The sequence below is a fragment of the Condylura cristata genome, unplaced genomic scaffold, assembly GCF_000260355.1.
Source record: "Condylura cristata isolate star-nosed mole 26May11 unplaced genomic scaffold, ConCri1.0 scaffold00006, whole genome shotgun sequence".
NCBI lineage: Eukaryota > Metazoa > Chordata > Mammalia > Eulipotyphla > Talpidae > Condylura > Condylura cristata.
In genome coordinates this window covers 25261409-25285957 of record NW_004567107.1, presented here as the reverse complement: position 1 = coordinate 25285957, position 24549 = coordinate 25261409, and the positions used below count along the sequence as shown (strand labels likewise).

At 40.0% G+C, this 24549-nt stretch overlaps 2 protein-coding genes across 3 annotated transcripts in view; one reads left to right on the top strand and one right to left on the bottom strand.

Annotated features, from left to right (window-relative positions):
- Positions 1-442: 442 nt before the first annotated feature.
- On the bottom strand, positions 443-13103 carry TSTD2 (thiosulfate sulfurtransferase (rhodanese)-like domain containing 2). 2 transcript variants are annotated; one of them, XM_004677975.2, is made up of 10 exons: positions 12961-13103; positions 10385-10601; positions 9467-9771; positions 7821-7941; positions 5690-5815; positions 4765-4870; positions 4097-4215; positions 3477-3635; positions 2781-2919; positions 443-1094 (listed from the first exon to the last, which is right to left on the bottom strand). In XM_004677975.2, exons 2-10 carry the CDS (start codon positions 10544-10546, stop codon positions 793-795), a joined length of 1539 nt encoding a protein of 512 aa, XP_004678032.1. In that variant the 5' UTR covers positions 10547-10601; positions 12961-13103; the 3' UTR covers positions 443-792. The 2 variants fall into 2 exon arrangements, with proteins under 2 accessions (XP_004678032.1, XP_012576817.1); XM_012721363.1 differs by lacking the exon at positions 12961-13103 and adding an exon at positions 12496-12940.
- A 164-nt stretch (positions 13104-13267) lies between these two features.
- Positions 13268-24549, top strand: part of NCBP1 (nuclear cap binding protein subunit 1, 80kDa) — a 40143-nt gene continuing 28861 nt past the window's right edge. Inside the window, exons 1-4 of the mRNA XM_004677492.2 lie at positions 13268-13582; positions 21865-21953; positions 22423-22523; positions 23778-23934. Of these exons, the coding sequence (XP_004677549.1) occupies positions 13549-13582; positions 21865-21953; positions 22423-22523; positions 23778-23934 (381 nt within the window). The 5' untranslated portion in view covers positions 13268-13548. The remainder of the gene's footprint in view (positions 13583-21864; positions 21954-22422; positions 22524-23777; positions 23935-24549) is intronic.

Sequence of the window (24549 nt, the reverse complement as noted above, 5' to 3'; positions counted from 1 at the left end):
CGACATGGACACGTCTGTGATGACCACCACGGCAGTGCTGAGGGGGCTCGTCAGAGTACGTCTTGTATTCCAAGGTGCTTATCTACAACAACCACTGTGACACGTTGGTGTCCTTGAGCTATCTGAATCTCTTGAGGACAATACCTCAAAGCTAAGAATGTGGGTATTGGCTTAGACCAGAGGCATCATTTTTCTGTAAAAAGCAAAATGTAAATATCTTAGTCTTTGCAGGCCATAAGGCCTCTGTTGTAGTTACTCAGTTCCGCCACAGCATATGTAAATGGGTGTGGCTACTGCAATACAATTTGTTTAAGGAGGCAGGCCAGATGCTATTGTTGGCAAATCCTGGTCTCAAATTTGCAAAGTTGGCAGAGGAGAGTAGAGGGCAAGGATGGAGGCAGATGACCTAAGGGCCTGGTTTAGAGGAAACTACTTCCAGGCCCACAGTTTCCACACTTTATTCACACAGCTACCCACCAGGACAGACAGGTTTGCTGACAAGAACAGTGCCCGCTACCAGTCCTGCTGCATGGCACGGAACAAGCATAACCCAGCATCAGGCTCTCTCCCGCACTAGCTTCAGGATCCTGCACAGCTCACGTTTCTGTGCTCTGGCATCTGCAGTCAGAACGTCTCAAGTAAGTGGTCATCACCCACTCCTACTTGTCTCCTTCTGGGCAGACAGGGATTCAATCTTGTGACAAGTTTGCCACAGTGGCCTCAGCTAGCACCAAAGCGCCCACTCCTCTGTTGCCGCACAAGTGTTATTCTCCTGTACAAGATGACCCACACCTAGCTCTGTGAGAGCTTGGGCAAATGCTGATGGTGCTTCTCATGGAAGTGAGGGCCACCCTCCGGGCTCACAGGGCACCGTGTCTGCTGAGAAAGTTCACTGGGAATGCGCGGTCGTCGGGCTGTGCACTCACATTCCTCTTTAAAGCCCGAAGTCGGCCTGCACCCTTTGTCTTGACACGTGACACAACAGGCTGTGAATCCCTGCTCTTGGCAGGCAGTGCAGCTCAAGACGAGCTGGCGGCACTGGGCAGTAGAGCAGAGTTTATACTGGTCCCATGGGGCCCGGCAGTATGAACATCCTGGGAAAGAAAGAAACCCTCATTATAAACACACACACACACGGGCACTGCAGTCCCTAAATATAACTATTAGTTCATCAGAACCTAATGTATCCTGTAGGGTGTGGGGAAGATTTCTAATACCAAATCTCTTGTCTTCTAACAAAAAATGTTCCCCCCCAAAAAAACTTTTTGGGACAAGGGTGTTTCTGGGATATGTCTCCCTGATTTCAGCATCACTGGTTTTGTTGTCTCATATAGAAAACAGGCAATAACGTTGCCTCTCGTTACCTACTCCATAGCTGGCCAACCACCTCTTGCTCAATGGTCTTCGGCCTTGAGGTCATTCAATTTTTTCAGTGGGAGACAACCTACCTGAATACAGATGACCTCACATCCACATTCACCTTCTGTAGTCCACATCTTCCCCAGCTCAGAATTCCTCCTGCTGTCTTGCCAGGGCACACCTGACTGCTTCCAAAACTGTCTACTTTCTTAGCCTGCTCCCCCTCTGCTGACTGTCTGTAGCTGTTGGAGGTCCTTCAGTCTCCTCACCTAGATCAGCTAAGCTACCTTTGGCACTTCTTCCTCCCTGTCACACTCACTGCGGGCACCCATCAAGTCTCGCCATTATTTCTGCAGTAAAATTTCTCAAATCCACTCTTTCTGCTTATTTGCAATTTATACTCCATCTAATTCCAAAGCAGGCCTGAAGTAGCCTTCAATAAGAAATGCATACACAAGACCCTTCAAATAAAGGCACTGGGAAAAAAAAAAAAAAAGGAGAAGACAGATTCAAAGCTTATACATTCCATCTCAGCCCCTGGGTACAGGCGACCAGAGGCAACATCCCCTGCAGCTGTCTCCCTATGACTTCTGGTTCCAGCTGTACCATACAGGACATGGCCACTTTTAGTAATGTGACAGCCATTCTGCTTTATGGACTGCCCTCAGCTGGTACAAAATGCTACTGTGAGCTCCACACTATCACACCAGGCTTCCTCTGGCCACCCTGCTCTGTCCTTCACTCTGGGTTTGGGGGCTGCCTTGAATGCCCACCTGTACCTCACATGTCCACACACCACCCAAACGTGCTTATTTTTCTGTGCATCAATTTACGTGGAGTCTGGTCAACAATGCAGACCCTTCCTGGAAAAATGTTTTTTTGAAGACATGAAAGGTGAAGGATAACAATTATATGAAAATATTAAATACCAAATGTTTTAAAAAACTGCAACATGGTCAAATATTTATTATATTAAATAACAAGATGTAGTGATGGCCCTAATAACTACTCCCATTTCGAGGCCATGGTGAACATAAATGCTAATTTGAGATATCTGTAGCAATTGTAATTTAGACACATCTAATACTCCTGATTTGCTACTACATTAATTGTTACAGGAAGTGCTGCATTCGGTGGGGGTTATGAAAATAAAGACAGGATTATTTTCCCATCCCAATTCCCAGATCCCCTAATAATCAGTACCGTGCAGGCAGACACAGCAAGGGAGGACACCCCCATTTTGAATGACTTGCCCAGCAGAAAACAGCGAAGCCAAGAGCCCAGCTGCTTTCCTCTCCTCTGCTGGGGATGCTGGTTCTCTATGCTCCTTTCCCCTGGTCTTTCTTCAAGTAATCAGTATTGACCGGGCTTCCAGAATAGTTAATACCGAGAATTTAGGTTGTGGGCCTGTGCCGGCTTACCTGACACTACCTCACTGTTGTAGGACAAGGCATAACGGTCATCAAAAACAAACAGCTTCCCTTTGTAAAAACCATCAGGAAACTCTTCCAGGTACTTGTGGATGCCACCCTTGAGCTGGAACACTTCCTTGCACACACCCTGAGTGTAGAAACACAATAGGATATGTCAGGCAACAAGCAGAGGCTGGTAAGAAACTTCACAGAGGAGTGTGGTGTGTGAGGAATGTGGAAGAGGAGCTCCGGCTCCATCTGTGGGACACTGAGGAACTGCTGACCGGGGGGTCAAGGAACCAACTGGCCAGCTCTTACCTACTAAGGGCATGGGTGATGACAGCAGTCAGGGCCCATCTATTTTTGCCACCCCCTAAATATAGGACAACACCCGCTGTTGGGACATGTCATGTTACTGAATTTGCGCTTGTCAGGATTAAGCAAAAGGATTAGGGAAAGGGAGATGTTAACTAATCTTTCCCCTTTGTACTTGATGAGTCTCTAAGACTATTAAGTGCTTCTCACATCTTGAGATTTAAAAACATCTGGTCTTGTACTTATAAAATTCTATGATGGAACCATCCAAGGGGAAATAAATTCCTGACTGGCTGGAGAGGCGGTGAAGGGGGTGCGGGCTTCCACACAAGCCGTTGGTTAAGGCTCTTAGCCTCCATGCCTGCTATGTCCCCAGCAGTGGTGACTTACCTTGGCTTTGAGGTAGGCTGAACCCCGTTCACAACGAATGCCCCCAGTGCAATACATTAGTACCCTCTTCTCTCTGAAAAGTTCTAGATTTTTGTCAACATAGTCAGGGAAGTAACTGAATTTTCTGATGTCTGGGGCTAAGCAGCCCTGGAATCGTCCCTACAATAAAGGAGCAGAAGGAAAACTATCAGAAAAAATACACTGGGTAGAAATAAGGGTTCTTTCTGTGTCATACAACTCCCTCCTGGCAAGAATGACTTCCCAAACTTTAAACTTTAAGATCTGGAACAAGAAACAAGTTTGGCAGTCTATGGATCACCTTCCCAGAATCCTCAGGGGAATTGAACAGACTGCCCAAAGCAATTTTACAAGATCCTTAACACATGTCAAAATAGGTACACGGGAAGCCAATAGTACAGTATGTGCCAAGATGTTTTGATTTGTATTTTCTTAGACTTTCTCTGAGTTCAAAGGCCTGGCTTTTCTCTGAAACTGCAAGCAGTGGGAGGATATCCCTGTGATTTGGCCACAGGTAAGCACAGCCAATGCCCCCCTGGGAAACATGGCAGCTGTGGAAGGGGGCGAACTACTACATCAGTGAACTTAGTTCTGGTTCTTACAATTTTGCTTTCATAGAAGTTTCTGCAATCCAGTAGAATAGTGTCACTGTGTTCTTGATTTTGCTGAGACAAAAACTTTTCTACCTCTTTATGAAATTCACCTGGGGATAAATGAATTCCTAAAAACAACCCCCCCCCCAAAAAAATTGTTAGAACAAATGAAAAAACAAAACCTAATTGCTTTTTTTTAAATATCTGAAAATTTTCATAATAAGAAGTTAAAACAAAATCCTCACCAAACCAGATATGTTTAAACTAGCTATGGTAACCATAGGGAAGATGGAGAAGAGAATATTCTAGATTATTTTCATACAAATTGCTTTGGTGTTCAAAGTCACTTGGCTTCTAGTAGCAAAAACCCTGCATTTTCTATTCAGTTCATGAAATTTACAAGTAATAATTATACTGCTATCTATTTACAAGTAATAATTCCCAAACTGCTATCTTTGGAAAGAACACAATTCCTTGCCAGTAGTTACTAAAACAGGTCCTTCTATGGGAAGAGTTTATCTTCAACAGCACCAAAGAACCAAGTTAAGCCACCTCACAGCAACTGTAGAAAAAATTCATCACAACTCTTGCTAATCAGAAGTCTAACCTTTATATCTGTCTCTGTACTAAGCTCTGTCCAGAGGAAAATCAAAATGTTTCTTCTAAAGCAAGCATACCAGGTTTCTTATAGGAGATCTGATTAGGACTGATCCCCATGGGCACAATTTCTTCAAATACACCAACACGCAATTCTGGGAAACAGCAAGCTCCTCCTTTGCTGGTCTAGCCAATAAGAAACAAAACAACATAGTCTTTCTCTCCCATCTGCACATATAAGACAAGTGTCAAATGTATGAATTATATCTATTTTGCAAAATGTACTGGTTGAAGTCTTGAGACATGTCAAATTGGGAACATGTGCTCTGATGTGAAAAGGGATTATCTAGGATTTTGTACATAATTCAATATTAATAGATACTTAGTATGTGCCTATCATGTACAGAAACATTAACCTGGAAAGGTGTTTCTCTAGCATAAGCACTTAACTACAAACTGACACCACTGAGCAATTTCAAGAGGTGAGCTCCCATCCCAGCTTCTGCAGCCACGGCCTTTCTTTTCTTCTCATCACCAGTAATGACACTGGCATGACCTTCCCCACCACCTGTGTGTCACCTGTCATGAGAAAGCACTCAAAGCACCTCAGACACGAGAGCAACAGCTTTCTTTGCTTGTGCGGTATCAGTGCTGACTTCTCGTTCTGCACTTACTACAAACAGTGATCCCCCAAAATGGCCAGATGCTCGCTCAAAGGAGCAACCACACTGAAGCTAGGAGTTAGATATGTAAGCTGTACCTTCCTTATTCTATTAAAGGGAGACAGAGGTCTGGAGAGTGCACTAACTTGCCCACGATCACATGGTGACTTTAGTGGAATGACCGAAACAAGCATGCTCCTGTTGCACAGCCTTGTAACCCAATGGGGTTTGTACCCTGTCACTACTTATTTCTCGGTGAGCTCTTCTTCAAAACTCAGAGGCCTGAGAGGCACAAAGGCAGAAGCAGGAAGCTCTAAATCCACTTTATTTTCAATTCTCTTACCTTAAAATCATTGTTACACAGATAATCCTTAAACAATGGGCAGGAAAGCATGACTTCCACATAGAGTCTGGTGGCTAATTTGCTTCCACCAACTGTCCCGTTAATTCCTTCTGTAGCAATTCGAACCTGAAGCACAAGATGATGAGACAAAGGGAACGCAGCTTGTGCTGAGCTTAATTAAAATTTTTCCAGGGCAGAATGGGCTCATGTGTGTCAGTGACTTTAACAGGAAAAGTAGAGAATCCTCTCCCCACACCCCATGCCTCTGGCCTATACCCCAGCTCTTGTATGCATAAATAAATAAATCTTAAAAAAAAAAAAAGGCAGAACTGAAAATAGAGTAAAAATTACACAGCAAAAACTGAGTAGGCATAGGAAAGCTTCTCAAACAGAAGTTGTATGTAAAAAGGCCCTAAGACACACAAAAAACTCTGTGGGCTCCAAAGACCACTTTGCTGGGCTGTAATTGGTGCAGAATGGCACCATAAGCAAAAAAGGTAGAAAGAGGCCAGTCATACAGGAATCTAAGAGTGTATTAAGAACTGGGTTTTACTTTATTTTTTTTTTTAAAGATTTATAATACAGAACTGGGGTACAGACTAGAAGTGCAGGGGCGGCGAGAGGATTCACCAGAGACAGAGTGGGGAGCAGAACAGGCAGATCAACGAAGTACACTGCTGAGGGGAGCAGTGGGCGGGTCATGAGAGGTCTGTCGCGCCATGTGAGTCACCTTCACGCGGGGATCGAACTTGAACTGAAATGGCTGTGACTGGCTTGCAGTGCTGTGTCTTAACCTGTTGTGCTACCAGGAAAGGTCCAGGGTTTTACTTTAAATGCACTGGATAGCCACTGAAAATTTTTGAGGAAGGAGTTGATATGACTTTATTTACATTTCAAGATCATTCTGACTGCTGTGTGAAGAATGGATTAATAGTGGGGAAGGAAGAATAGGTAATTTGGAAGCTATGGAAATGGACTAGTTGAGAAAAGGAGGGAGCTTGGGCTCAAGTAGTAGAAGCTAAGGAAGTGAATGGAGTCAAGCGGCATCCGCAGTAGAAAGGGCAGGAGGTGATGAACTGAATGAGGTGAATGAAGCTTTCAACCACTGTTAGGAAACAGACATGATTTGAAGAAACCACCATACTAATCGATCAAATGATGGCCTCAGGGCTTGCTGTGGGAAAGGCATGAAATCGTACAGTGGCATTGCCAGGGGGAATCTCAGTGGGCATCAAGCTCACTTCTATTGATTTATATTTTTAAAAGCACAACGCAATACACACATCTATGTGTATACACATATGCACACATGCCATGCATAAGATACATGCTTAAAAATGTGCAATGTACACACATGCAAATATGTGTCTGTATGTAGTCACTAGGAACATTTTAGAAAAATAAAGTATAAAAATCCATTTTATCATAGTAAGATAATCATGATTAACATTTAATTATTTTTAATCTTCATATTTACACAATTTTGGTTTTCTTAAAAAACATTCATTCCTTTACTCAACATTCTCCAAATCTTTACTGTTTTGCTATATCCTAAGCACGAGAGTGCATTATTTAACTAAGACAAAGTTTCTGTCTTGTGCACCTTGTATTTATAAGGGAAATGATAAGAAGTAAGGCCTTGGAATGTTCTAGGAAAACTAAGGAGCAACTTGGAATCATACCTGTATGTTTAGTTCTATAAAATGTTTTTTCCAATTAAAATATCAAAAACATTTCCCTATGCTAGGGGTCAGCAATTATGCCTAATAGTTTTATTAGAACACAGCCATACCATGCTTTTATATATTGTCCATGAGTGTTTTCATGTTATAAAGGCAGATTTGAGTGATTTCTTGTGCAAAACCTAAAACATTTATTATTTGGCCCTCCAAGGAAAAACGTGGTGATGCCTGATCTATGCCATTAAATATTCTAAAATGCCAAGTTAATAGCTATTTAATATTCTACTAAATTCTACAACTACACATTCTACTAAAAATTTGCCCAGCAGGACTGTGTTAATTTCTAAAAACCCAAAAGTGAATCTTTTTTGTAGTAAGCGAAGTCTTTGCAACCCAAGTGTAAGGCAAAACAAGAATAGTGAAAGACAGGGTGTGGGAAATGGTGTTACTTTGCCCGTGAGGTGCAGGTGCTGACACAGAGCTGTCTGCCAGGCACAGACCCAGTGGGGATCCTCCAGCTCACAGTAGCAGTAGTAAAGAAGTACCTCTCCTTCTTCACTGCCCTGGTCACTGTAAGGAGAAAACCAGAGGAAAAGCACATTTAAGAAACAGGTAGAAAGAAACCACAGTTCAGAAGGCAGCATCAGAGACGGAGAACTCTTACTTGCCATGGGTCCTACCAGTTGCTTTAGAGACAGTGTTTGCTCTAATTGCATGTAATTGTCATATCCCTGAGATGGATATTAATAAACCCATTTTACTGGAGAACTGGAAATTTGAGTCTATTTGGGTTTATTCCCTAGGACAAGGGGGCAACTGTTTCAAATCGCTTACTGTACAAAAAGCCTTCACTTCTATTTCTTCAGGAACCTCTTATCCATGAAATAATTTATTAGTATCCCCACTTCACATGAATACAGAGGTCAATCCTTCCAGGAAAGAAAACTATAAAGTGAATCAAGATTTGCACACCAGTCTTCTGACCTTAGAATCCACACTCTTTCTACTGTACTATGTTGTCTTACAATAGTTCTTGTATCATCTCTGAGCCTAGATTTTCTCTGTAAAATTGGAGAAGTAAGATAAATGACATTACCTAAAATGTGCTCTGAAGCTGTTTTATGAAATTACATGTTTGAGAAATCCTGCACATAATTATCTTTCTTTGTGAATCATGGTGAAGGCCCTGAGAAGTCCTGCAACAAAGGACATTTTAACCTGGGACATCCCAAGTGTTATCTTTCCTGCCTCCTTTCAATACCCCTTAGCATCCTCCACAACTAGTGCTGCACAGAACATATTTTAGAGATTACTCTTGTTGACAACTGATGTCCCTGATGTCCCAATCAGCTCTAGAATCTGACTCTCTCATCACCTTTATCATGTCTAAGGATCTATTCTCCTCCAAAATAGTCTTGTTATTTTAGAGTCTACCTATTTTCCTTTCGCTAAACTTCTCTAATAAGATATTTGTACCATGCAATTTCATTGATAATTATAGGTATAGCCTGTCTTATGTCATCTACTAATTGTTTCTTATATCCTTTTGTTTCTCTAACTAGAAAGCCAATAAAAATCTATCAAATTTGGACATTTTCTATCCTTCTTTAATCAGAAGTTACTTAAAGTCAGAAATCTATTCTCTAGAATTCTGTAATATAACTTCATGAGTTTTTTAAAGGTAAGAATAAGCTTCTAATACTATGTCTCAGTTCTAAAAGTTACCATCCTTTCTAAAACATATTCAGCTCTGAAAACTACACTTTTTAAAAGCTCTCACATTATCTAGGATAGAGGAATCATTACCATTTGTGGGTCTTCCCATTTCTCTTTGAAAACAGTACAACTTTCTGTGCTTTACCTCTCTCTAGAGAAGATCCCGGATGGCTTTCAGGAAGCCCACCGTCAGCTGTGTGGGTATATACACAAGCTGTGGAATTTTATTATACACAGTTTATATTATCTAGTCAGCTTAAGACCATAGAAATTGTGTGCCTTATGAATCCTACCACTTTAGTGGATGGATAAGTTATATCTCAATGTGTTTGGAAAAAAATTTTGAAATTAAACCAAAAATCTAGAAGAAAATTCTTACCACTTCAGATCACCAGGGCTAAAGCAGCTTATATCAGGGAGCCAGGGAGCTACATCATGGTAACCAGTAAGGTGTTCTTTTAGAGGGTTCCTTTCCTCTGCAGACTTAAGATTGTTCAAGGTCACAGCCAGCTGCTTTAGAACAGAAGCAGTCTGGTGGCAAATTTCATCAGCATGCTGTGTTGCCACATGTCTGTGGATGCTGGTCTGATCCATGAATAGTTGCTGACAGCATTTCCACTGTTTCTCTTTACATTCAAAAGAAGGTGCTGGAATTTCTTTGGTCTTGACAAAAACAGCAAATGCCTGCAATTATAGTTCAGATATGTTTCTGTTAAACAGTCAAGTTTAAAGCCAGTAAAGGTCTTCCTACCTATGACTCCTCCACTCTCATCTCATAAAGGGCATAGAAAGGTGTTTGGTTTTTTTTTTTAATACTATTTTTAGTAACTTTAAACGTATAGAAAAGCTGCCACAATTATACAGAGGATTCCCTTTTCCCCAAAGGTCCATTCTTGTTTTATGAGTTGTCCTAACTGGCATTCATAGATCCACAAAAAGATAGCATTGCATTTAGTTATGTCACATGAATCTTCTTCAATTTAAGATACTTTCTCATTTTTCTCTCTAGAATCATCACTATGACTTCTTATTAAATTACAGATGAGTTAGTTTGTAGGCTGTCCCTTCATTTGATTTTCCTTCATGTTTCCTTATGATGAGATTCAGCTTATTATTAATAAGACTATCTCACAAGGGGTGTTGTGTTCATCTGGCTGTATTCAAGTACTCCACCAATGTTCCAGAGCCACACCCTGCCATGCTCTCTACTCCCTGGAGAAAACCTTGATGAACTAGTTCTAGAAGCATCAGAATAAACTATACATATATAACCCAGCAACATCAATAAAAATTTTACCTTTTTCTTTTCAAATGAGTATTTCTTCTTGGTAATGATATCTAACTCTGCTTTGAGACTGCTAGTAGGCTTGATAACAGCTGTGTCTTTTAAATCCAGATCTGCAAATCTTAAAATACAGCCCTCTGGGTCATCTTGGTTTGGTGAAGTGGAAGAAGGCATCTGGTTTTGTGCAGTAACAGGCAGCTTCTTTACAATTTATTTCCTGGGAAGTAATCTAGAGAGAAACAACAAAGTTCTTGATTACTACTTGAAATAAACTTGAAGCTAGTCAACCAAGTGGATGACAAGGGCTCAGTAATCCACTCTATCCATTCATTCACTCTTCCTCTCAGTAAGCTATTTATTTAGTATCTACTAAATAAATCTTATTTAGTATATTCCAGGCACTGTCCTAGACACTAGGAATATGCTGAGAATGAAACAGAAAAAGCCTGTTTTCTTAGCATTTATATATTCTAGAGGGGAGAGAAAGAAGGTAAACACATGAGTAAAACAAACACACAAACAAAACACAGATGGCAAAAGTACTGTGAAGACAAATAAGCAGGGTACAGAAACAGAGTGATGGGAGGGCTCTTTAACCCACAGAGGGTAGGGAGAGCCTTTCTAGGGTAGTAGAATTTGAGCAGAAAACTGAATTAGGAAGTAAGACACACAAACATTTAGGATAAATGATATCAGAAAAGGAAAAGCAACCGTTACAAACAAAATCAACTAAGCTGTATGCTAGTTCCTTTAGTTCCCATATGTTAAAGCTGTACAAGTTCCTTTCCTTAAAATAAGTAACTACCAAGATAGCCCCATCTTAATGAGCCACAGGAAATATAAAAAAATGCTACAGTGGCCAAATTTTGCCCAAATGGAAACATAATAACAAACAATACATTCTTTTTTCATAGCAAATGTTACAAGTGACAAAGTAACAGCAACACTTTGGATTATAGGGCAGTAGGATACAAGCAAGTGTACTTGGGTAAGAAATTTCATTTTTCTGGTTTTAATTCCCTAGCTTGTAAAATGGGGTTGGAAGTATCCACCTGGTACAGAATATGTAAAATGTTTAGCACATAGTAGGGGTGAATAAATGGTAACATTATTAATATTCCCACTTCGATTGTATTTTAAATTTGACATTAAAAATAGCTGCGCAGACTGCCTTTCCCCCAAATTGCCAAAGCAATATTTCTGGTCTCTTTCTTCTCTTCTGACAGACTCATAATGGCCTCAACCAATAAAGTATGGCAGAAGCAATGATACATGACTTCCAAGAGTGGTCCCGAAAAGGATATGCTTCCACAGGAGCTGTCCTTTTGGGAGGCTCACTAGGGAGTAAATCAAATCAACCTATGCAGAGTGATGACAGAGAACCACATGCACAAGAGTTGAGGTCTCCAGCTGACAGGCATCACCAACCATCTGGTCCTTCAGATGGTTCCAAGTCCCCAGCCTTTGAGCCAGTGCCCTCCCCTCACATCAGAGAGCCCTATCCAAATTCCTGACCCACCATGTAAAAACTTGATCTCATCTTCTACAACTCTCCTATACCTGGCTGACCAATTGCACTGTGATTGCTCACTACCTGATTGATTGCTCACTACCTCACGGACTGCACTATGTGTGCCCGTTCCTGAATACAGTGAATTCCTGAAAGCACTAAGCCCTGAGAAAGCAAGGGTTTTCCTTTGATCCCCTTGGATCATCAGCATCTGAACTATAGACATACGAGGTGCTAAATTTTATAAGCACAATTTTCTTGAATGCAATAAAAACAGTGATTGGATGGCCAAGGAAGGTTTCCCTAGGACATGATGTCTGAGCTGACACGAAATGACAAGGAGGAAACCATGCAGATTTAGAAACAAAGGCAAAGGAAAGTATAAATAGAATGAATACAAAGGGGCAGCAGCCTGATTTATGGAGGAAAAGAAAGAAAAAGTGACTTTAGTAATGAGAGTAAACCCAGTAACCAGGGTATGGAATTTTCAATGGAAAGGCATTGGAGAGCTGTCAAAGGAGTACGTGCAGTCTGATTCTGGATTTGTTTTTCAAAGTAGAGCCAGAGAATCTACAGATACTTTATGTAAGAAGTGAACGAAAATGACTCCTACCTACATTTCTGGATTCAGCGATCAGATGGATGGTGCCACCTCCTGAAAGGGGGATGACTAAGGGAGGAATAGGTTATGCAGGAGACTGAAAAAGAGTTCCGTTTGAGACGTGTGAAATTTCCGATTTCATGGGCAGGAGAGTCAGACAAGCAGACAAGCAGGTGTGGTGCTCATCAGATCGTCAGGGAAGGGTACCCAATCATCACTGAAAACACTACTACACATCACTAAAACAATGACCAGCTGTCCTACACAGCTCAGGAGGGAGAGAGGAAAGATGATAGCCAGAGGGTAACTCGGAAGCAGCAGGTTCACGCAACGGCGGATCTCGCAGCCCCAGGGCGGCCGCTGCCAGGGCGCTCCCACCGGGGCACCGCTCCCGTACACAGCCCGGCCCAATGCCTTCTCCAGCTTGCCCGAGAAGACAAAGACCCGGGAGTGGGAGGGCAATGAGCACGTACCCACCAGTCCTGATCCTTTCAGAAATCCTCACTGAACCGTCTCTGACGAGCAATTGTCACTGCCCGGGAACGCGCAGCCCCCGGCCGCGGGTTTACGTAGAAAGGAAGGCGCGGGACGTCACCTCGCTCCGGAAGTGGTCGCGGCCGTTAGCGAAAGGGCCGCCGGGAAAACCACTGTGAGACCCCGGGGGGGAGTCCGAAGCTGAGGCGGAAGCTAGAGCGTCCCGCCTGGACCACCCGCCTCCCGGCGTGCCTGCGGCTAGAGGGCGCTGGCTGGGGGAAGAGCCGACGCTTCCCGCGTGGCCCCGGAAGGACTTGGCGCGAAAGGCGGGAGAAGGAAGCCACGGAGAGGCGGAGGAAGCCGAAGGGGTGTTTGCGTGCGAACCTCACCCCGGCGGCCTGGTGAGCCTACTGGTCCGAGCCCGCCGAGCACGCCCGACAGTTTCTCCGCCTCGCGCTTCCGGGAGCCATCGCGAGCGTGTGCGCCGGCCGCTCCGCGCGCCTCCCCCCTGTCCGCGCCGACCGGCGGCCCGACGGTTCCTGCTGCGCTTCCTGCCCAGCGTCCCCTCTGGGCAGCGCCCGGGCCTGCGGCATGTCTCGGCGGCGGCACAGCGACGAGAACGATGGTAAATGCCTTCGCCGGCTCGTCGAGCCCACGTCTTGGTGGAGGCCGTGGTTTGGCTTCCTTCATCTTTGGGTCTCGAGAGAAGGAAGGGAAACCCTTGTCTCCTGGGAGCGTCCGGGAGCCAGGGAAAGAGGGTGCACAATGGGAATGTGGGCGGGCAATGCTGGAAAGCCACTGCTTTCTCCAGCCTTACGTTCTTGTGTCGTTTGCCAGGAGGAGGCCTGGCGGGCTCCCTGGATAGGTCCCTTCTCTCTGAGGACTCACGTGAGCGCTGATGGTTAGCACCGCTAGCGAGGTGGTACACCTGTGTGGGGCGCCCGTCTCTTAGGGCGTGCTATAGGACCCCACTCACTCCGAGTGCCGCCTTCTGAGCCCACCCTGCACTTGAAAATAGCGTTTGAAAGACTGTTGAAGAAAACGGATACAAACTTGACTGTGATCCGATGATTTGCAACCTGAACTGGTTCTGTACTGGTCATCCTTTGATTTGCCTTCTTTCAAGCTGCAGGGGAAAAATACTGTTACTTGTCCATACACAAGAAGTCACTAATATATATGCATTAGTGTTAGATTTTGATCTGGCTGTAAACGTGTTTCCTTGGACAAAAGGGCTGGAAAACTAACTGGAGAGTGCTTAGTGATTTAGACGAAAGGTTCCCGTGCCCATTTGAATGGCTGTACTTATTGAAATCCGGAGCAGTTGCCTCATAAAAACCAAGACTATTTTGTTAGTTAGAAAAAGGTGCTTACATTACAAAAATTGCACCCACAGAAAAAAGGGAAAATCCCCCAGAATAATTTCTCTTGTTAATATTTTAGTGTATTGTTCCTTGAAAAGAATGTAGTACAAGAGTCCAGATTTGGGGATCAGAATTTTATTTCAGCGCTGAACTGTGGTGTATGTGTTGGGAGTATAATGATGAGCATGGCTGTCTTCAGAGCTGAACCCTACCATTTACTCTGTATTCTTGCCTTGCTTATTTCATCTTTTCAAACCTTACTAGATGGTTATGGAAGTAATGATAATATCTGGGTTGTAAAATAAAAATAAAGAAAGAAAAAATGATTTAATTAATGTTGTTTACTCTGGTCAATAACCTAGTATTGGAGGAGCAGTTTATAGTTCCTCTTTGATGGTACTCTTAATCTGGAACTTTTGTGAACTACCCCAGTTTTGTAGTGATCAGCTCAGGTTAACATACACAGTGATCTGAATCAAATATAGATGTTTTCCTGTTAAGCAGTTGCTAAATTTTTTAAAGTCAGAAATATTAGAAACTTAAATTTTAAGAAAGGTTTTTGTTACATATAGTTAATGTTACTATAAATGTTTTATATTGTTAAGTATCTTAATCAAAAAAAAGTTAGCTTAAATATTTAAGTGGTTCTAAAATAAAAACAGTTGAAATTAAGTAGATGTATTTGAGCATTTCTGGATTATTGTCAGCTCTTACACTAGAAGACTGTTTGCCTTTCCATATGCTTGTCTAGATGTAATCATTTATTCAAGTATTTAATTCTGCCAGACCCTGTCCTAACTACTTTAAATATAACATTGGACAGGATAAAAATGGCACCTCCCTTTTAGTGTAGAGATACAGAAAACAGTCAAATAAAAATATAGTGTCATACAATAAGTACTGTGGAGAAAAATAAAACTTAAGAGGATAGAGGTGGCTGTGAGTTGCTGTTTTATATTGATTGATAAGGGAAGGCTTTGATGAGATGGCATGAGTGATCAAAGACCTGCTGGTAAGGGAGCAAACTAGATGACTTCGTAGGAGAAAAGCAGTGGTCCAAGCAGAGGGAACCAGAAATGCAAAAGCCTTGCGGTTAGAGATTCGGTTAGAGATTCTTGTCATGGTCAAAGAACAAGAAGGAGGCTAGTGTTGGCAGAGTTACAGGAGGAAAGATCAAAGAGTTGCAGATGTCAGCTCATATAGGGCAGTTTTAAAATTGTATCTCTGTGGGGGCTACACTATCCAGGATCCAAAAAGACAGGAGATTAAACCAAGTTTATAGACAAGGAAGAGAAAGTTCTAAATAGGAAGTAACATATATATGTGATAAATAACTGTTTGTGTGTAATATATTATGTATGTGATAGATATCATATGTGGGTTCTTTTCCAATGCTAAGTTAAATTTATAATCTCTGAAGCTTTTTGATGATTACAGGATATATGCCTGTAATATGTGTTCAGCACATTTTTTTTCTTTTAAGTATCTTGATTGTCTTTAATTTTAGCCACTTTATCCTTACTTAAACTACTTAGAATTAGGCGTTTTTAAACTGTCACCAGTTTTTGTCTTTAACTATAGGGGAAAAAATAAAGTGAATAGATTAGTTATTTTAAAGAAGAGTGCAGTTTGTTTCAGAAAGTGTTGGCTGTATCTGCTTTAACCTGCACAGCCAGTGCCCTTTTTTCTTTTATCTTGTTTTTGTTCTTTACATTCTCTTTACAGATTTAATTCTAATAAGGACATAAAATGTAGTGCATTGTATGTTATAAAATTAGGGTTGCCTTATAGGGAGAGAATTATTTAATGTATAATTAAATAATTATACATTAAATAACTGGGTTTTCTCCTTTAATACTAGTCAAGGGAGCATGAGGCAGCAATGTATAACTTTAATTTACATTGTAAACCAAAGGTGTCAGTCAGCTGACTATGTGTATCTTTAATTTACATTGTAAAACTTATACACAGATACATTTTTTTAAATTTTTTTTTTTTTGGCTTTGGGATCTGCTAAGCTTTATTGAGAGTATGTGAGAAATTTAGCAAATTTCCAAAATGTTATTCTTAACCAAGTTGTTTTAATCTACTCCATGTTCCCATTCTCCTCTGAGTTCAGTATCCTATTACTGTGCATGAATTCAGGCTGTTCTGTAGTTTTCCCATTCCCATCTCCTTCCTTTGTCTTGGTATCAGGCAATGGGTCTCCTCACATTCTCCAAATAAATCAAAATGGGGAGAAGAGAGAGAGAAACATTGTGGCTGAGAGATGTGATGTGTGCGTGTTTTCCAGTTATTCTTTAGAAACCTACCTTCACTCTTCTCAATATTATTTGCCCGCCTTTTGAGCTTGCAAGCTTAGGAGAGTAGTTGTAAAGAATGGATATGATTCTAAATGTACTTGGCTAAGAGCTAATTAGATAGTGGGAGAATGTGGAAGTAGGACATTGGGTAAAAGAGACATTGGCTAAGCAGAGGCCAAAAAGGAGGGAATAGTGGCTGCGTCAAATGTTGCTAGTTTTCACATCAACATTCTCCCAAGCTTATTGAAATCTGGTTCTGAAGAACACCACTAGCATATTCTGCTTTTAAAACAGTTTCTCAGCATTAGCAGTATGAACATTTGGAACTGAATTCTTTGTTGGGAGTTGTCTTGTGCGGCGGAGTACATTTAGCAGAATCCCTAACCAGAAGCTCTTCCCAAGTCACGACAACTGAAAATGTCTCCAGAGAGTGCCACATGGCCCCCCTGGGGGCAAAGTATTACAAAGTTGAGAGCCACTAATCTAGGAAAAGGCTTTTTCTAATGTCCCAATAGACAGTTTATGTAAACATCGTATTAAGTATATAGTAGCTTGAATTGGATGTATGCTTGTGAATAAAGGTCCCTGATTCCACTGTGCCACATAAGCTGATCTTTACCCTGGCAAAAATATCCAGGGTACACCTTAACTAATTGTCAAGCAACATACATGTTATGTTTTTACAGTGTGTTATGCTTTTTATAGCATTATCCCTTCAATACTGTATTCAACAGTTATTTAAGCTAGTTTTAATAATAACTGAAGGGTAGAATGTCACAGTACAGAGTGCTTTAACTCTCTAGGCTCTTATAATTCTTGTCTTGTCATATTTGGGTAGTAATTTATTTTATGCTTAGGTTCACCTGTTCCTGAAAATCTTTCTATTTTTTTGGAGAGACTTTAAATGCCACAAGCTTACAATAACCAAATGCTGTGTTTTGTGAGAACTACTGTGTATTTCAAACTGGATGTTCCAGCGGTAAATAAGTAATTATGAATTCTGTAAATATAGTTCAATTCTTTTAGCTCTACAGATCTGGAGATAATGTATAATGTCCTGGATAATCCTGATTTCTATTGCAAATTTCTTTATTAATAAAGATCACCAGAATAGTTATAGACTCTTGCTTCCATGTTCACATGGCCTAATAACCTAACTTGTGGAATTCAAAAATGGAATTTTACTGGGAGAAGAGCCAACATTGTAGCAACAGCATCATGTTCCATACTTAACACTGCTATTTTATTTTTTGAAGATTTATTTATTATTAATGCTTTCAGAACTGGGGTACAGGCCAGAGGTGTGGTGGGTGAGAGGATTCACCAGAGACAGAGTAGGGAGCAGAATAGGCAGATTGACAAAGTACACTGCTGAGGGGAGCAGTGGGCGGGTCAGGAGAGGTCTGCTGCGCCATGTGGGTCACCTCCCTGGCTGGGGATCGACCTCGTGGTGCTGCAGTGGCTTCAGAGAGCTTCATAATGCTGTGCTTTAACCGTTGCGCCACCAGAGAGAGCCCTATTTTATTTTATTTTTTAAGCCTTATGTTATTATATAAGAAGGGTGTAAGGTGGGTGTGTAAAGGTTTTAAACAAAATAGTAAGAGATAATCAGCAAAATCTGAAAATGGACAGCACAGTGTTCTAAGGTAAATTTTTAGTATGGCATCAGTGAATTCCAAAGGACACACAGTGATTGGTAATGATTTCTAAATGTTAGATCCTTTTTTAAAATATTCTTTGAATTGCATAGGACATAATAGGAACAAATAGAATCAGTAATTAGCTAATCAAAAGCCAAGCCAGTTAAAGCAAGTGATCATAAAATATACTTTCTTTTCCTACCATTATTAGATGCAGTGCTCTGGATTTCTTTTTTGAGTATATATCCATTGGTTATGATTCCTATTGTCTAGTAAAAACTATTATCAAGTGTTGCATGATCTGCAGAATAAAAACAGTTAATTGAAAAGTTATCAGAGGAGCTCAGGTACTTGGAAGGCTAGTGAGGAATCCTAATGATGTGTGCTCCCTTTCCATATTTTGAGGCTTTCTGCTTCATGCCTAATATAAAAGCTAATTTTAATTCGTTCTTTCCAAAGCATTCAGCTTGGGTCCTATACTCATATTCCATCTGTTTACATAATTTAAGTTCCATTATTAGAATAATGAGTACAACTGACGCCAGCAGGTATAAGAACAAGCAGCTGAGGACCCATAAACAGCCAAGTTTAACCAATGGAAGTGATACATAACAACAATGTACAGATAGTGTTTTCTGACTGCCAGCACCAAGCCCATCCCCCACTGTTGCATAGAAATGAACAGGATTGCTGTATTGCATATTTCTTTGGGGGCACTGTTACACAGAGTTAATATAACTAATGCCTATTGGAGTTATTAACAGTAGCCCTGGGGATAGATACCATTGGTTAATCTAGCTTAGTCTGAGAAGTAGAAGGTCACCTATGAACTTTCACTGTGTAAAAATTGGGGCCTGTTTTCTTATGGTGGGAAGCTAGGCTGGTCCAGGCCCTATAATAATGTGGTGGGTTTCTCAAGATACTAAAAATTGATAGATACTGTAATCCATCAGTTCTATTCCTGTGTATTTATTTAAAAGAGGCAAAAATACTAATTGAAGGGATATGCATTCCTTTGTTCTTTGCAGCACTATTTAGAAGAGCCAAATTGTCAACTTAAATGGTCACTAACAGATGAGTGACTAAAGAAAATGTGCTGTTCATATACAGTGGAATACTACTCACTATAAAAAAAGATGAAACATTCCCATTTGTGACAACAGGGATGGAACAGGAAGAGGTTATGCTAAGCAGTATGTTGAAGAGAAGAAAAATACCAGATGACTTCACTCACTACAAAGAAACGAAACAAAGGAGACAAAACTAAACCAAAATATACCCTAGAAATATGACTGCAGAATCGAGGCTACTAGAGGGGGAAAGTGAGGATGGGGACTAGTAGGGGGAGAAGGCCCGGTGGTCTGTGGTAAGGATTATTTGTGCTTTGGTACTGGGTATAATATGATAACAAACATTTGAAGACATCCAAATCATATACAGTGTTGTAAATCAAAGTTTCCTCAAGAAATAATAATAAAATTATTAGCATATATGTTTAATAGGTGACTTTGTTTGGCAGTTAATGTAATAATGTGTTTTCTTGATTAGTTTAGACATCCTTTAAAGTATTGTAAACTGGGCCCTCCCTGGTGGCTCAGCTCGTTAAAGCACAGCACTATAAAGCTATCCATAGCCACTGCAGCATGAGTTCAATTTCCAGCCATGGGGGTGACCCTGATGATGTGGCAGACCTCTCTTGTATTGCCCACTGCTCCCCTCAGCAGTGTATTTCAGTTGATCTGCCTATTCTCCTCATTCTGTCTTTGGTGAATCCTCTCACCCCCGCACCTCTGGCTATACCCCAGTTCTTGTATGCATAAATAAAGAAATCTTTTTTTATCTTTTTAGGTTATCTACCTCAAAAGAACAGATCAGTGACACAAATTTAAGATATTAAAAAAATAATTAAGAAATGGGTGCCTCTGTGACTGATTATATATGTATTAGTCTTTCTGAAAAGTTTTAAAACCTGAATTTTTTTTATCACTTTGGTTTTGCTTTCCAATAAGAATGACCTCTGTGCTATTAGAAAACAGTGAAAATTCTGTTCCAATCTCTAAGACCCTAAAATAGTAAGATACATCATTTGCATGCCCCATTGTTTTGTGACTTTTGACCTGTTCGAATTATGTAAAAACTAATTTAAAATAAAATGCCTCCTTTTACTCCTCTAAGCTAAGTGCTCATAGTTTATTTGGAATTTAGGATAAGGAGCATTTTTGTTCCTCTTAGAAAAAAAATGTATTTTAGAAATACGTATTTCTCCTTATAGAGACAATCTACTTTAGAAGATGTGGTAATTGAGAACCAAATAACATTCTCTGATTTTTATGGGGGTTTTTGAGAGAAATTTTGTAGGGGGAATGAATGCAGAAGAACTTCCTGGCTGACCTGAGGAAAGAGTGTGTGGCAGAGTTATGGACAGCCTGGTCCCTCCTTTCGGGGATATACCTACATGAAGTTCAGAAAGCCTTTGCCCATGTGATAATACAGCTGAGAATTTTGGGGTCCCTTAGCTTGGAAGACAATGGGAATTAAACCTTTGGAGTCTACAGACTAGATTACATTAGTGGAATGGTTGAGATTCTGAGATAGAGTGATATTGAGCGATAAGGTGGGGTCAGGTGACAGTGTAATGGCGCCTGGGTTGGGATTAGGGTCCTATATTTATGTATGCTTTATTGTAAAATGGAAAAGGTACATGGTAGAGATGAAAGTGGGTTCTGACAATGTGGGATTCAATGTCAAGAGGGTCTCTAAGGAGAAAGGCATCCAATGGTTGTATGACCAAAAAAGAAAAGTGGGTGGTATATTCCAGCCAGCGTGATCTAGCTTCAGTGGATCTCAAAGGTGACGTTGAGAAGCATCTTCTGACTTTAAGAACAGCATGTCTGCTTTGGTGGTTGCTGTAATACACTCCCCAGAGAAGGAATCTTGGTGTAATTGTTCTAGAAAACTGTACACCAAAATAGGACCTGTGGTAGAAAAGAGTGTGTGTGTGTGTGTGTTACACCTTTTGTGTGTGTGTGTGTGTGTGTTACACCTTTTGTGTGTGTGTGTGTTACACCTTTTGATCCCCTTCATCCATTTCTTCTGCCCCCACACCTTGCACCTTGCCTGTGGCAACCACCAGTCTGTTCTCAGCATCCATAACTTGGGTTTTTGTTTTTTTAAGATTTCACATGAAAGAGATCAGACTGCATTTGTTTTCTTCTATGATTTTTAATGGTTTCAAGTCTTTACGTTCAACTCTTTGATCCATTTGCATTAACTTTTGTGCTTGGTTTAAAATAATGGTCTAGTTTATTCTTTTGCATATGACTATCCAGTTTTCCCGCAACCATTTGTCAAAACGACTGTCCTTTCTCCATCATGTATTCTTGGCTCCTTTGTTGTAAATTAATTGGCTGTGTACATAGGGGGTTATTTCTGTCCTCTGTTCTGTTCCTTTGGTCTGTGTCTGATGGGGGTATTTTTGGTTTGTTTTTGGTTTTGGGGGGGGGGGTTCTATTGTCATATTGTTTTAATTACTCAAGCTTGGCAAAACTTGTGATAGTGGATTCATCATGTAATGTTAATTTTTTTACATTGTTAATACAGGAGGACAACCTCACAAAAGGAGAAAGACCTCTGATGCAAATGAAACTGAAGATCACTTGGAATCTTTAATATGCAAAGTAGGAGAAAAGGTATGTACTACAATAGGGCACAGGCTTTGAAGGGATTAAGTTTTGCAGGTGACTTTGCTTTAAGTTCTGTAGCTGGAAGTACCATAATCTAAGTTTTAGGCAAAGCTTGTATTGCCGTGCATCTTTATCCAAAAGGGAAAGCAAGTTAAACTTCTGGGATAATTGAGAGTTAAATATATTACTAACTTTCATGGACTGGTGAGTCTTAGAGAAGACATTAGGGAATAGTCCATCCAGTTTGTGAGGAGCCAAACAAGTCCTAAGTACTTTGAGGTAATTTACCCAGCGTCATATAGTGAGTTAGAGCCTGTATTGTCTTCCCATTTCTAATACTTAGTCTGCAATCTCAAAATGCTCATTTTAAAATTTTCATTCACTTGGTTCATGGATTTTTTTATGACCACATAGAAAAGTTTAGTTTGCTAACTGCTGAATATTTAATGGATATTTAATATGCTACCCTTTACAGAGTGCCTGCTCTTTGGAGAGCAACCTAGAAGGCTTGGCTGGTGTTTTGGAAGCTGATCTTCCTAACTACAAGAGCAAGATCTTAAGGCTTCTTTGTACAGTGTATGTATGCAAAAGATATATGAATCCAGGTGATAATGTATTATCTACTCTTATCTGCTCTGGAAAATGTTCAAAAGATGTGTTTATGTTCCATATAGTGTCAGCTTTCTGTTAGAAAATTTACACAGGTGAAATGACTTTTATGAACAACTTTTCTTAGCGATGAATAGAACAAAGCTAAATTTATTTTTTTCTTTCTTTTTATAAAGTGAACTTTTCTTACATCGTTGTAATGTTTTATTTCTTCTATGTAACTTTAGAATCATTTGACTATTTCTTAGTGATCCATTTGACTACTACTTAGTGATTATTTTTTTTTAAGCATGTACATTTAAATATATGAGTTTAACTTTTTTTTTTAAACCAGTAGTGCCAAACAAGTTTGAGAACTGGTCACTTTTTAGATGACAGAAAGATGCTTTTGAAGCTATTAATAGGCAAAATCTTTGCGTTAGGTTATCTAGAACAACTATTAGTATTTCATTTTTCTGAGGGAATTAAAATGGAAAAAGATCTCTCATGAAGTAATGAAACATCTCCCAATGTGGGAACTAACAGTCCAGATTTTTCTCCTTTAGATAGACATTGGCCACCCTAGCAAAGAAATAGCTATGACTTCTGAATAAAGGAATCTTTATACTGTATATAAAATTATAAATTATTTATGACATTTTTAATTTATGAAGATTATTTTTCTGTCACTTCAATTTTTCAAATAATTTTCTAATGCTTACAGCTCAATTTTTGCAATTTGAAAATGTATTCACAAATCAGTGAATTTCATTTTAACTTTATAAAGTACAAATGATTTATGTGGTAGTCTTTAAAAGGAGTCAAATTAATATTCAGGGAAACATCCTTAGATAAGAACATAGTAAGAAAAAATCATTTTTGCTATAGTTACTTATCCTTAACATGTTCTATTTTAAAAACATTTCTTAGAATTGAATATCATTTATACTTAAACTCTGTTAGAGGCTAGGGCTTTAGTTTAGGGTAGAAGGAGGGACTTCTTTCTTAAGTTCACAATTAGAATACTTTTCTTTTGCTTTAACTCTTGAGTTAACTGAAATCGAATTGAAAAATTATCTGCAACTATTCTTGATGATATTTATGCTTATTTTGAAGTAGTATTAAAAACAGTACTCCTGCTTCAAGGGTAATGAATTGCTGAAAGGTTTATATAATTCAAAATTCAGCTGCTTAATGCTATTGTTTGGGATTTTTTTTTTCTGTGCTGGGTTTTCAAATCAGTGCACGTCTATTACCTGAGAAGTTGACAATTTATACAACATTAGTTGGACTACTCAATGCCAGGAATTACAACTTTGGTGGAGAATTTGTAGAAGCCATGATTCGTCAACTTAAAGAATCATTGAAAGCAAACAATTATAATGAAGCTGTGTATTTGGTAAGTTGTTACTTGCTTTGTGTATTATGACTTAAAATTGGGATAGAAGGAAGAAGGGAGCTACAATCAAATAATTTATCCTTTCTCTTGAAATATACTTTGTCTTACCACAACAACTGCTCTTGAAACTTTTCTCAACCAAGAGATTCATTTCCAGATTTCATTATAAGTCCTAGTTGATCTCCCAGCACTTTGAATTGAAACTTATCACCTGATGGATGTCCAAACTGTTGATTCAATAAAAAAATAATCTAATCACAAATCTCCAATACCTCTATATTTATTGCACAGAGCAGACCACTGTCAACTAAAGTATTAATTCCCTTTCCATTTAAAAAATAAGTGTTCTAACATTTACTCTGCACAAGCCAGTGAATCATGTTGCTTCACTGATGAAATGTAATTTGGCATCTGCAGCACAACTCTTTAGTCTCCTGCTGCCACCTACCTTCTATTCTTCAGTCTCCTTTATTTGATTGTCTTTCTTTGCCTCTTAAATTTTTGTATTTCCCAGGATTCTGTCCTCACTTCACTCTTTCTTAAAACAGTCTCATTTGTTTTATTTTTAAAACATTCTCATTTGTTCTTGACAAGCCACCTTTATTTTGATGACCT

Bases quoted from the DNA above. Each gene is read 5' to 3' on its own strand.
- TSTD2 (XM_004677975.2), bottom strand. From the start codon at position 10,546: ATGCCTTCTTCCACTTCACCAAACCAAGATGACCCAGAGGGCTGTATT. The intron at 9,772-10,384 runs GTAAAATTTTTA...CTATAATTGCAG, and splicing joins ACTCATTTGAAAAGAAAAAG to GCATTTGCTGTTTTTGTCAA. The intron at 1,095-2,780 runs GTAAGCCGGCAC...TTTCTTTCCCAG, and splicing joins CAACAGTGAGGTAGTGTCAG to GATGTTCATACTGCCGGGCC.